Raw genomic sequence first — 13,527 nt, 5'->3', positions numbered from 1 at the left:
TTAAACATGCCTGTGTTACAACAACTCTACATGAGGAATTTAATGAACTTGTATGAAAAATAAAAACTAAACAAATTTACGCAAATTAACTATGACATTATGTTTCCTTATTAAATGTACTCAGCCATACGCCGAATTAACAGTAGTAAAGGCTGTCCCAGAAGCAAAGATAGATATAACTCCGTAATAGATGGATACAGTCTGAGGAAAAAACGTGCCTCGAAAATCACGAAAATTTGATTCTCGATGAGATGGCGCCACTACCTTTGGCCTACTCTCGTATAGAGGGCGTTGAAGGTTTCGTTTGTTATTTAACAATTTTAACGCATATCAGTGAAAGAACATAGTTCAAAATCATATAAAAATATTTGATGCAAATAAAAAAATCATTTATACATATTTAAATAGGAGTATTAGATTTATTGATCAAAAATGTAAAATTATAAGAAACGACAAGAAAACGACGCTAGTACAGGTTAGAGGTAGACGGGTTGGGTAGGGCTGCACCGTCATTGAAACCGAAGAAATGTTGGATGGATTTGAATCTGTGCCGTGTCCCACGTTTGTCTTTGTCCCGTTTATACATATTTAAATACATTTTATCGTATTTTTAAAATCTACATTTTTAGTTTTAAAGTGTGTCGAGATGGCAGTGAATTTACTGTGGTCACAAAATTTACTATGACAGTAACGCTCTATCCTATTATATCCTCTTTGCCCAGATGTAAGGAGACAACTTTCAAAGTCTTACTGGCTGAAAGTATTATTAAAACAAAAGAAAAGTTTTGGTGTCGTTGCATTTATGATTTCGTTATCTGTCATTTAAAGCGGGAATTTCGTTAAGTATTGCATATTAGTTTTTCAAAATGAATGATCAGAATATGAAGCACTTGCTAATAGGATTATTCGTTCGTTCGTTCATCGTGGTGCAACACGCTAGCTGGCGTCCCGCAGGGTGGCGTGTTGTCTCCCCTTCTCTTTTCCATCTTCATCAATTCTATTTCTTTTAACCTCCTTTCTTCTTATCATTTGTATGCCGACGACCTCCAAATTTACTCTCAGTGCCCAATTGCGGATCTACCTTCTCTGATTCTTACCACCAACTCTGATTTAGAGCGCATTTTGCACTGGAGTTCTTGCTATGGAATTAGAGTTAATCCTACGAAGACCCAAGCTATTATTATTGGTAGCCCTAAGAACATAGCTAAGGTGAATTTTGAGAGTCTGCCTCCTATTTTATTCGATGGGGTCCAGATCCCGTACTCGGCCCAAGTAAAGAATCTGGGCGTGATTATGGATCGTACTCTTTCCTGGGGTCCGCAACTTAATGAAGTCGGTCGTAAAATTTTTGCCGCTGTGGGATCTCTTAGGCGTCTCCGCAACTTTTTACCACTTTCCACTAAAACCGCGCTGGCCCAATCCCTTCTTCTTCCCACTTTAGACTATGCCGACATCTCTTATCTCGATCTTACCGAAGAGCAATTGAACAAGATTGAACGGCTTCAAAATGTGTGCATTCGCTTCATTTTCGGGCTACGAAAATTTGATCATGTCTCCAGCTTCCGGTCACAGCTCAGGTGGTTACCGATTCGTTTCCGACGTAATACACATATCCTGTCTCTACTCTATCGCACTTTATTTATTCCAAATACTCCTGAATACCTTAAAAACGGTTTAGTTTTCTTTTGTCTGTTAGGTGTTCTCAGAATCGCCTTCTTGCTCCCCCTCGGTCATCTAGTAAGTTCTACAACAAATCCTTCACTTTCCAGTCTGTAAGGTTGTGGAATGCTTTGCCCATTGATATAAGACGTGCTCAATCCCTACCCTTTTTTAAAAAACTTCTAAAAGAACACTATTTAAAATCTCTTTCTTAGTCTTGGTCCTTTCACTTACACATATATATTTTTCTTTTTGTTCACGCTACCTGGTCGTTATTCTTCTCTTGCTTGAATTCTCATTATGTATTTATGTATTTTGTGTTTATGTAGTGTATTATTGTTGCTTAAATAATATATGTAGTTTATTTTTCATTGTTTGTTATTTATACTTAGGTATTTGATTTGTAAACTTTACACCTTTGTTATTTTGCACTGCCCATTAACTTATTTCTAGCCACTGAATCGCTATCTGAAGGTTGTCTGGAAGAGATCGCTTTTTAGCGATAAGTCCGCCTGTTGATACCTACTCACTTATGTCCTGTCTTTGTTTGTAACATGTATTTTTCTTTGTAGTGCACAAAGTATTTTATTATGTTCGTCTTTTACATAATCTCGGGACCATAGGGTCCCGGACATTTGGAAGGCGTGCGTGGGGCCGAAGCCAACACGCAGAGGCCCCTTGTAAAAAGACAATTTACTCTAAAAGGTGATGTGACACCAACCGACGATTATCCCTGTATGCACTATAGTAGTGCACCCAAGGACAAGCCCCGGTTAGTGCAGGACTAGTGCAATGATAAGAAACAAAATAAACTAGGCTATTGTGTTGAGATGTTAGTGTACTGGTTACCGGGTCTATGGAAATACTATGGCACCTGCCCCAATCTATGTTTAAAAACACGAAAAAAAATGGACAGGTGGTGACTCGCCAACTCACAATATGGGTCCCCGAAAACGGCCGCTCGCACGGAGCGACAAGGGGACAACATCGCGTGAGTGGCTCAGGGTGTGGAGAGGTGTGCACCGCTTTCTACCCAGTGGCTGTAAACACTCACAGCCACTGTGCCAACTCGCGTCTTATGCATATTTCACTTCCACCCTGCGAGCATATAGCTCTGACACCCCACTCTGGACGGCCGGTAAAGGCAAGCCAGAGGTGAGAGTCCTGCGGCCCCTGCTCAGTGTTCACTCCAGCCGGCCAATGAAGGCAAGCCGGAGGGAGGGGCCTGACCGACTCTCGGGGGTATGGGACCCAAGGGACGTCACTTCCCATTCAGCTCGCCACAAGCTGCCCTGGGGGCTTTTATTATTATTATTATCTTGTTTTTCGTATTTTCTCGGCTTTCACCGGAATACTGCTATGCACGGGCCTAGGCCAAGTGCATCTCAGGTAAGTGTAAATATGTATTATCTCCTTAATTTACGGTACATCAGGATGAGCGGTTCCTGTCCGTCGTGTGAGTCTCCGAGTTTGCGGTAAGTGGTTCAGTAGTTGACGCTATGGAAAAGTTTAAGGTTGCATGGGTAGCTGATAGTGAGGTTGGTCTGGTTGAAGCAGCAAGAGTTTCTTGGTCAGTTTGTAAGAATTTTCTTACAATGCGGCATGTATTGAGGATAACGGCCTTCTGAAGGAGATGGAATGTTTTGGGCGGTAATTTTAAGGTCCTTAGAGATTGATGTAGCTGTTTAGGTATTACACCTGTAGTGGATAAAACAATCGGTACTATTGTCACTTTCTGCAGATGCCATATCCGGATTATTTCATCTTTCAGTTCAATGTATTTGCTAAGTTTTTCGGCTATGGTACTTTGTAAGTTATGTGTATTAGGAACGGCTATATCTATGAGGTAACCAGTTTTGCAAGTTTTGTCTATTAGTGTGATGTCAGGTCTGTTATGATGGGTAGTTCGGTCAGTAAGGATGGTTCGGTCATAATACAGTTTGGCTGTTGAGTTGTCTAATACACTTTCAGGTTTATATTTGTAATATGGCTCTATTTCAGTAATGAAATGTTGTTGATAGGCAAGTCTTTGGTGGATAATATTTGCAACTTGGTCATGTCTATGTTTGTAGTCGGTCTGGGCTATTGTTTTACATGCACTTGTTATATGTTGTATGGTTTCCGGGCAGCTATTGCATTTTCTACATCTGTCGTTGTTTAGAGTTTTTGTTATGTGTCGTTGGTAGTTTCTTGTCTCTATTACCTGGTCTTGTATCGCCACCATGAAGCCTTCAGTCTCCGGGAACAGCTCGCCACGACTTAGCCACGCGTTCGACGCCTCCTTGTCGACATTAGGTTGGCATAAGTCTTGATGATGTCTGCCGTGGAGAGACTTTCTAGCCCATTCGGCGTGTTTAGTTTTGTCGTCTGTCAGGTGTTCATTTCTTTGTGTAATTGTATCTTGTAGATTAAGCGGTGTCAGTTTACGGTCATTGTGTGTTGTTGCTTTGTGTAGTGTAGAAGATTCTGATTTGTTAAAGAAATACTGTCTTAGAGCTGTGATTTGTCTGTTATGTAGGTTTGTTATGTCAGTGATGCCTCTTCCTCCTTCTTTTCATGGTAGTGTCAGTCTCTGTATACATGATCTAGGGTGATGTTTACGGAATTTGGTCATCGTCGTATTAATTGTGCGTTGCAGTGCTTTGAGGTCGGATTTGGTCCAGTTTATTACACCGAAAGAGTATGTGAGAACGGGTATGGCAAATGTATTTATGGCTTTTACAGTATTACGGGAATAAAGTTGTGATTTGAGAATTGCGTTTAACCTGTGCCGGAACTGTTGTATTAGTTTTTGTTTTGTCTCTTTGTATTGTATTTGGCGTGACTTTATGAAGAAACGGGTGAGATTAGTTTTAAGAAGATTCCGGATAGAAATAGGACAATCACAGTACATACCTCGAAATATTAACAGAGTTAAATCTATCTTTGATAAGACTCCTTTAACGGGCGTCAGAGTGGCAGCGGATAAATTAAAAGTATTAAAGTCGTTTGTCGCCAGAATGAAAAAAGAACGCTCTAGGTTAAAAACCATATGTAAAACAAACTGCCTCTAGATATGTAAAGGATCAAGAGGAACATGCCAAAAGAGGTAACCAATAAGTTGATAAAAGAGCTGAAAATAATACTCAACGATTTATTGACGATTGAACCTATGTTCCGGCGAATGCTAATCTAATGATGTGACATTCCATGACGAACCAAAAAATTATACCAAAAGCCAATTTTTTTTACGAAATACTTTGTATGGCCAAAGGAGTGGCTGCAAATTCCTGAACAGCCGTAATGTAACTTGCCGCGAACAATCTAAGAAAATTCTTTTTAAGTTGTCGTGGGAGAAAGTTCCGTATCAATCTAATAATTTAATTAACTTTGTGACTACTTTCAATCAAAATCGTTACTTTTAATGTTTACCTTAAATTACATATTTTGAAAATAAATTTGTCTGTCGTAGAGAGCAAACATTGGTAGACAACTATGTACATATTAGTCGTACAGACAGATGTACTTACACCCTAAGCGTTTCTTTGGACGGGCCTACCTATCTTTTAGTAATACTAGTAATACTTTTTAATACATTATACAGTTGCTCAAAAAGTGCTACTTTACGTAGCTGTTTAGCGTTCGCAAAGTTGATTTTTGCGAACTAGTGCTTTTTAGTTTTCCAGGTTTTTTAAATTTCATTCTGACCGTAATCGATACGTCCACACCAAATAGTTTGGATGTTCAAAATTTCAAAAACTTAATATATTTTTATTTTGCCATTAGACATTTATTACGTACAAAAAGTTATGTTACACGCTATAAAGTTATGTTTATTTGTTATTATATAAAACGTTATACGATATTTCACAAAAAAACTTTTTTAATACAGTTGCTCAAAAAGTGCTACTTTTCGTGGCTGTTTAGCGTGCGGAAAGTTGGTTTTCGTGAACTAGTGCTTTTTACTTTTTCAATTTTTTTAAATTTATACTTGTTCCAATTCATGACTACTTATTGATGAGTGTTTATATTAGTTTCCTTTAAACGTCGTAATCAACATAAAACCTACTGTTAATGTAAGAATACGAAAAATATGCATATTTCATATTTTATTACTTACCTCTTTCATGATTATAAGTATTATAACACGTTTATTTTTTAATGTTGAAAAACCGTTCTTAATAAGTTGTCTGAATGGAATGGAACGCCTGTCAAAGAAGAGGCGTATTTTCTTACTGTAAGAATGTTTTAAGTTTCCAAAGGCAACATTCGATATTATTTTTATAAATATACGATACACAAATAATCGTAAATAACGATATTTAGGTAATAATAGTACAATGTTTTAATATTTACAATTGTTTCTGTCTTATACAACATGCATTTGAAAAAAAAACTTTAATTGAAGTGGGTTCAATAATAATAACAAAATCTATTCTAGTCGAATAAAGACTAGAAAAACACCTCTTCATAATGTCAATGTCAGTGATGTCACAGAATTAATAATATAAAAAGTTTCGAATTCCATTCCTTAATACTTGTTGCTTTTCTTATTTTTTCGCAACTATATTAAAAAACGTCGTTCGATACACGTGCAGATATGTCATTCTTCACTCGTCCCGAGTCTTGCCACTCGCCTACGGCTTGTGGCAAGATATCTCGGTACTCGTGAAGTAATGACATACTTTCCGCACTAGCATCGAAATGTACTATTTGGCTGAATGGAACTATCATTGCCACGTTGGCTCCGGCGCCCGCTATTTTCATCACTTAAAAATTAGTAGTATTCATAGAAGGTAGGATCCCGCGGTGGCCTACCGCGTGCGCCCGTGAGGGACAGAACATACGCAATGCGACAATATTATGATTGGTCGAGTAGATTTGTATGTAGCCCACAATAATTTACGGTGGGGAATAAAAAAATGTGAGACTGTAACAAGGACAAACAATAATAACGCTTTCTCTGCTACGTCTACTGAAAGATACATAAGACTACTATCCCGTTCTGACAATTCCCCCCACCACTCATGCCTAATCCAGTTTATCGAAATAATTAACTTAATTGCAACTATAAGTGTTTTTTGCAATTGCAAATTTTTCTAAATCAACGCTGAACGTAGTTTATATTATTTTCTTTCAATGTTGTGATTATTAGTATATTATAATAAATAAATAGGTAATAATATTAGGACATTCTTACAAAAATTTACTAAGCCCCAGTAAGTTCAAGGCTTGTTTTGTGAGTACTCAGACAACGATATACATACATATACATACATAATAGTTTATATTATTATAACAGTGCTGAATAATATATATACTATATGATATTGTATATTATACAGGGTGGCTAAAAAATAAGTGCATTCCCGTTGCCAAGGAGCTTTTGATGGGATTATACTAAGCAACTTTTACTATGGGACTAACCCTAACTAACCGAAAAAAAAAATTCCCTCCCATAGAAAATGGACGAGCCAAATTTCGGGGTTGGTCCCATAGTAAAAGTTGCTTAATATAATCCCAAAACATCCCTGGCAACGGGAATGTACTTATTTTTTAGCCACCCTGTCATAGTATAAATAGGGCAAAGTATGTTATCTTCATACAAACGCACCGCGCGCGACTTGTATGTGTGCGCCATAGTATATATGCGTCGCCGCACGCACACTCAAACAAAATCTCGAACCGTTTCTCAGTGCGTCAGCCGGGGCTAACACCGCACAAGGTTCGCGCGTCACGGCTTTTCGGCACCGCTAAATAAATGAAAAATGTGTGATAATCGCAGGAGAACTTATTTTTCAGTATTGTAGGTAGGTATATTAACTAAGTACCTACTTACAGTTATAAATTGTAATCCATACTAATATTATAAATGCGAAAGTGTGCCTGTCTGTCTGTCTGTTACCTCTTCGCGCTTAAACCGCTGAACGGATTTGGATGAAATTTGGTATAGAGATAGTTTGAGACCCGAGGAAGGACATAGGATAGTTTTTATCTCAGGAATCAAAGGGTGTGAAAAGGGGGGTGGTAGTTTGTATGCAGGTATGATATAAACGAGCTCCAAGTAAAAAATACAACTTCCCGGCCCTTGCCAATTTCTAAGCACTGAATTAAAATTTAGCTAAAAGTGACAACCCTGAGACAGGCAAGTACGGTAGGCAATTATATCACGGATTGGGCCGGAGATAGCCTACTGCCCTCTTTCTTTATTCTATGACCCTGTATAATATACAATATCATTCAAGTTCAAGGAAAAATTCGTAACTGTAAGTGTAATACTTACTCAAGTAACCAATATTTGTTTTATTGTGATTTTTTCCCAAATGTATTAAAAAACGTCGTTCAATGTACGTGTGAAAGTGTTATTATTTACTTGTCCCGTGTCTTTTATCATACAAGACATCTCGGGACTCGTAAATAGTCACCATCAGATATATAGGAACGGCCAAGGTGCTCAAAAATATCTGAACACGTACTCTAACGCCTTGACAATAGAGACGTGTTCAGATATTTGTGAGCGCCTCGGCCGCTCCGATATATCCGATGGCGACTGTACTATGTGATACATACTTTGTTTTCCTAGACGCATCGAACCTACAATTCACCGTGTCGATACGCGGCTCGCTGCAAATAATCCTGAATCGTTACATCTATAACCTGCACTCTGTGACGCACCGCACTGGCGTGCGTCGCTGGCGCTGCGTCGACTATCGCAACCACAAGTGTATGGCCTACGTCGTATCCGACAAGAACGTCGTGATTGGCAGGTATGTCGTTATTTAGCCCAGAATAAGTCCCGTTCTAGTCATCATCAGTAGTTCCACTTCATCAAATGGTACCGTTTTGGACTATAGGATTTGAAGATTTCCCTGGATTCCTAATGGATCCCTTCAAAACTGGGTTTTTCACAAAAACGGGACCAACTAGGGACTACATACATTCAAACAAAAAAATAATTTTCCTAATCGGCTCAGAAATGACGGAGATCTGAGGTAACATAAAAAAAAATACGGTCGAATTGATAACCTCCTTTTTTTGAAGTCGGTTAAAAAATTACAAGCCAAAACTCGCTGGGGGCAGGGTTGCCATGCATCAGGATTTCCCCTGGCATGTCATCCTGTCTCGGGACTTAAAACATCTCTATACCAAATTTCAACTAAATCGGTTCAGCGGTTTAAGCGTGAAGTTAAAAAAGAAAGGTATTTGTTTAAAGTTTATGTTTTTACTTCGGAATGGTGTCAATGTGATACCAAAAATAAATTTAGCACTCCCGATTTATACGAAAACGATACCAAAAATGGCCTAGTAGCTTCATTGACGTAGATATCAAGATAATAAAAATTAGAGCCCTAAATAAACCTTCAAGATATCTCAAAAACTATACAAGATATCGAAAACCTTGACTTAATAAAACTTGTAACAAATTAAATCACTTTTCTTACTGCTTGACCTACTTTAATTTATCTCTTTAGGGTTCCGTACCTCAAAAGGGAAAAAACGGAACCCTTATAGGATCACTCTTGCGTCCGTCTGTCTGTCTGTCCGTCTGTCACAGCCTATTTTCTCCGAGACTACTGGACCAATTAAGTTTGAAATTTGGTATACATATGTATTTTTGTGACCCAAAGACGGACATGTAACGTAAATAAATGAATTTTAAACATCGGGGCCACTTTTGGGGGGTAAAGGAGAAAATTAAAAAATAAAGTTTTTCTAACTATATCGTGTTGCATATCAAATGAAAGAGCACATTGTGTAAATCTCAAATATATTTTTTTTGTAATTTTAGGATAAATATTTTAGAAGTTATTCAAAAAAATAGTCAAGAAATTACCATTCCCCCCCCCCTTTATCTCCTAAACTACTAAGTCTAATTTTTTTAAAAAAATACACAAAATAGTTCTTTACTTATAGATTACAGGAAAACCTATTAGGAATGTGCACACAAGCGTGAGTCGGACTTAATTACTTAGTTTTTGATCTGACCCCTACGGGTTTTTTAAAGACATTTTCCTCACGTTTCACATAAAAAAATACATTGTTTAAATTGTGTAATGTACGGAACTCTTGGAAGGCGAGTCCGACTCGCACTTGGCCGGTTTTTAAATATTGATCCTAGTGAAAAGTGTTCCACGTTTCTAGTAGGAAATTTTATGGTAATTATTAATGTATCAGATTTTTTTTTGCTTTGGGTATGGGGCTATACTTTACAAATTATTTACAAAAAACTAAAAAAGGAACCTTAGAATTAATTATAATTAACTTTCGAGTTGATAACAGTAAAGTTTTTTTCTATTGTTACAGGGGGAATCTCCATAACCATCCATTCCACGATAAAAAAATACTGTCAAAAATTGAGAAAAACGTTGTCTACTCCGCTTTAGACGATGTCGAAGGCTACAGGGATAAAGAACCCACCGAAGACTCTGCGAAAGACGTCAATGCCATGGAACACGACAGTGAATATCTCTCCTTGGACTTCAGCGAAGACAACGAACCATGTAGTATTATAAAGCAGTTGAAACATAGTGAAACGTGAATTAATGAGTGAAAGGAATCCAGACTGTTGTAGTGAATAAAGTTAGGTTAAAAGTTAAATAATGGTTTTATTTTGAATTTGTATTTTTCCGATTTAATATCTTGTTTATTGAGGGTGAAAATAAATTGTTGTAAGTTTCACTAGACCTTCATACGCATATCTCTAATATTTAAAGGTTCTTTAAACAACATAGGTATTTCATATTTCATTTATTGCATAGTCAATGACACATAATAAGATGTTACAAATAAGTTAGTCAATTCATGACACCCTGTTAGGGCACAACAACAATGTTTAACATTTATTATTATTAAAACATTTCATTATAATATATCTACCGTAATTAGTTTGTAAAAAAAACATCGAATAATAATAACATTGTAGAAGTGATAAAAGATAAAAAAATTAAAATTAAATAACATTCCATACATTCAGTTTTTGGCAATTGTTAAAGTAAAAATAAAAAAAAAACATTAAAAAATAATTTAAAATTCAATGTCACAATAAATTAAAGTATTATAAATTCTTATTATAAGTATTTGATCGCACTTAAAATAATAAAAACCAAAAATAATAAAAATAATAGTGAGTAAAAACCGTACTGATTATTTAGTATTTATTAGTATTTGCGCTATTTTACTTCTTCAGCTTTTCATCATTTAAAAATTCCTCAATTGAGAGAGAATACATTTGCATTTGTGAATTAACATATCTTTTAATTTCGTTTTAAATAATTTGTCACTTGGTTCAAGTTAGTGTCCGGAATTTTATTAAAAATTGAAATACAATTATATTGTGGCCCATTTTTGAAGATAGCCAAGTTAGATTTTGGTAGGAGTAATTTGTTTTTATATTGGCTTCTTGTTTTTGATGTTTCCGGTTTTATCGGGAATTGATCTGGGTATTTTCGAACAAAGAGGGCCGCTTCCTTTATAAATATTTAGGGCAGATTTAAAAGCAGCTATTAGGAATGTGAATATTTGCTAATATGCGGATACACTTCTTTTGCATGATGAAAAGTTGACAAGAGTCCACGCTAGCTCCCCATAGGACCACACCATAACGGAGACTCGAGTAGATATACGAGTAATACACAGACAACGCAGATTCAAGGTTCGTGTTCGATTTTAGTACGCTTAGCGCGTATGTATATAAACTATTTTTGTTTTGATATTTTGAATGTGCGTTTTGCAGTTTAAACTGGAGTCTATTGTGAATTCTAGCAATTTAAATTCGTTAACCTCTTCAATTTCATTATTATTTACTTTTAATTGTAACTCTAAGAGCTTCTTTTGGATGGGTTTGAACTGCATAATTTTGTTTTTTTTAAGGTTTATTTCTAAATTGTGGCCCTCGAGCCACTTCTGAACGGCAAGGAGCGTGTGGCAAAGCTATTTGTTGCACTCAATTGACTCAATATTATCAATATTAGTTAGTTGTCAGATTAGGTAGTTAGGTACTTGTCAGATTAGCTCACTTAACATACCTATTTAGAAAAAGGAAAACATACTTACCTAAAATTATTCCGTCCGTGTAACGGTGAAGCGTTCTTTCGTGTTTGCTCTCAAATCTTTGTATCAACAGTGGCCACTTTGCCGTAATGGGTGCCTTCTTCCGTACGTGCCCCAACATTTTTTAAAGGGACTTTTTCGCGAGCGGTCGTTTTCTGTTTGCTTTGGGTTCCTATTGCAGCTTTTAGCAAACCAAATTACGTGTTAATATTCTTAATTAGGTACATTTTCTGTCACACATACAAAGAGAGCACTTACAATTACAACACGACGTTCAGTACTACCTATCATAATAGGGATGTTGACATGAATCGCGAATATATTAAATGTTATGTTTTTATTATAGCACGGAATATTAGAATGCTGAAAATCATATTTTGTAAGTGTAAATATGCGTAATAAATTAATTTAAAAGTATTTAAAATAATGCCCAGCATCACGTGACTGCAACCGCAAATCGGAGCGCGTGACGTCACGTTGTGAGAAACACGCACAGACAAGTTGTCAAACCGGTCAGTGCCAGAGGTGGCACTGAGAGCAGTTTGTTTATCACATCGTTACGTCATCAAGATCACGTGACGGCTTGGAGCGTTTTTGCCCGAAAGGCCATTCCAGGATAAGCTAAGTGAGTCTGCCCCTAGCGAGTTTTGGCTTGTAATTTTTTTTTATTAATTTGTCTTTCTATTAGTATCGAGTATGCCAAATTTCAGCTCCCCGAACTTTATAGTTAAATAATAATAATAATAAAACGAAATATGGTCTTTCTTCAATTTTTTTTCAGCCAGCCGATTTTAACGTGCATCACGTATATTGTGCATGTAGTAAGGACAATTACATGATATTAATTTTGTGACATCATATTGCCATACAAAAACTTAAAAAAAAAAAAAAAAATTAATTCTTTTTTCGCGACACCTCTAGATTTTTCAACAAAGTAGGCCTCTTTAATAAGCTATCAAATGAATATAATTACTTTATTTTATCTGTGGTATAACAAGGTGTTTTTTTTAATTGAATACATCACTATACATTTACTCGCATACCCGCTCGTTAAAACTAATCGCTTACCAACTCAAAATATTTAGATCAGTACGGTTTGACTCACTATTATTTTTAGTCGCTATTGGCGACATGTTTCGAATTCTTTGCGAATCCTTCCTCAGGCACGAGTGTCCGCTAAATATTTTGAAATATGTCTCACGATAGTTTAAGTTCGCTTACAAACTCTTTAGAGAATCGTGCACGTTCGTCATGAACACTGGCCACTGATAAAAAAAAAATGTGAATATTAGAATTAGAATCGTTTTATTGCATATCACATTACAAACATGGATGGAATAGAACATAAAGGTATACATGTGACACCCTGCAAGGGCATAGCAATATACGTTGACGTTCGTCATGAACACTGGCCACTGATAAAAAATAAAAATTTAAATATGTTTTTTCTGTGCCGATTTTGTTGTTAGTTATTAATTAAGACTTGCGATATCGAGTTTATTTGAAAAACCGGCACAGAAAAAACATATTCACATTTTTAATTTGTTGTTAATTTTTATCAGTGGCCAGTGTTCATGACGAACGTGCACGATTCTTATACCACAGATAAAATAAAGTAATTATATTCATTTGATAGCTTATTAAAGTGGCCTACTTTGTTGAAAAATCTGGAGGTGTCACTGGCGTGATAACACTTAAAAAAATAATTAAGTTTTTGTATGGCAATATGTTACAAAATTAATATCATGTAATTGTCCTTACTACATGCACAATATACGTCACGCACGTCAAAATCGGCTGGCTAGAAAAAAAATATTGAAGAAAGATCATATTTCGTTT

General features: G+C 36.3%; 1 protein-coding gene across 1 annotated transcript in view; it reads left to right on the top strand.

Annotated features, from left to right (window-relative positions):
• The window catches only part of LOC134742510 (putative uncharacterized protein DDB_G0282133), a 58,605-nt gene extending 48,366 nt beyond the window's left edge, over positions 1-10,239 (top strand). Inside the window, exons 7-8 of the mRNA XM_063675739.1 lie at positions 8,222-8,405; positions 9,943-10,239. Of these exons, the coding sequence (XP_063531809.1) occupies positions 8,222-8,405; positions 9,943-10,177 (419 nt within the window). The 3' untranslated portion in view covers positions 10,178-10,239. The remainder of the gene's footprint in view (positions 1-8,221; positions 8,406-9,942) is intronic.
• Positions 10,240-13,527: the final 3,288 nt, after the last annotated feature.

Source organism: Cydia strobilella, chromosome 1 (assembly GCF_947568885.1).
Source record: "Cydia strobilella chromosome 1, ilCydStro3.1, whole genome shotgun sequence".
Taxonomy (NCBI): Eukaryota; Metazoa; Arthropoda; class Insecta; order Lepidoptera; family Tortricidae; genus Cydia; species Cydia strobilella.
The sequence above is the reverse complement of the archived record's forward strand: the minus strand, read 5'-3'. Positions and strand labels throughout refer to the sequence as shown.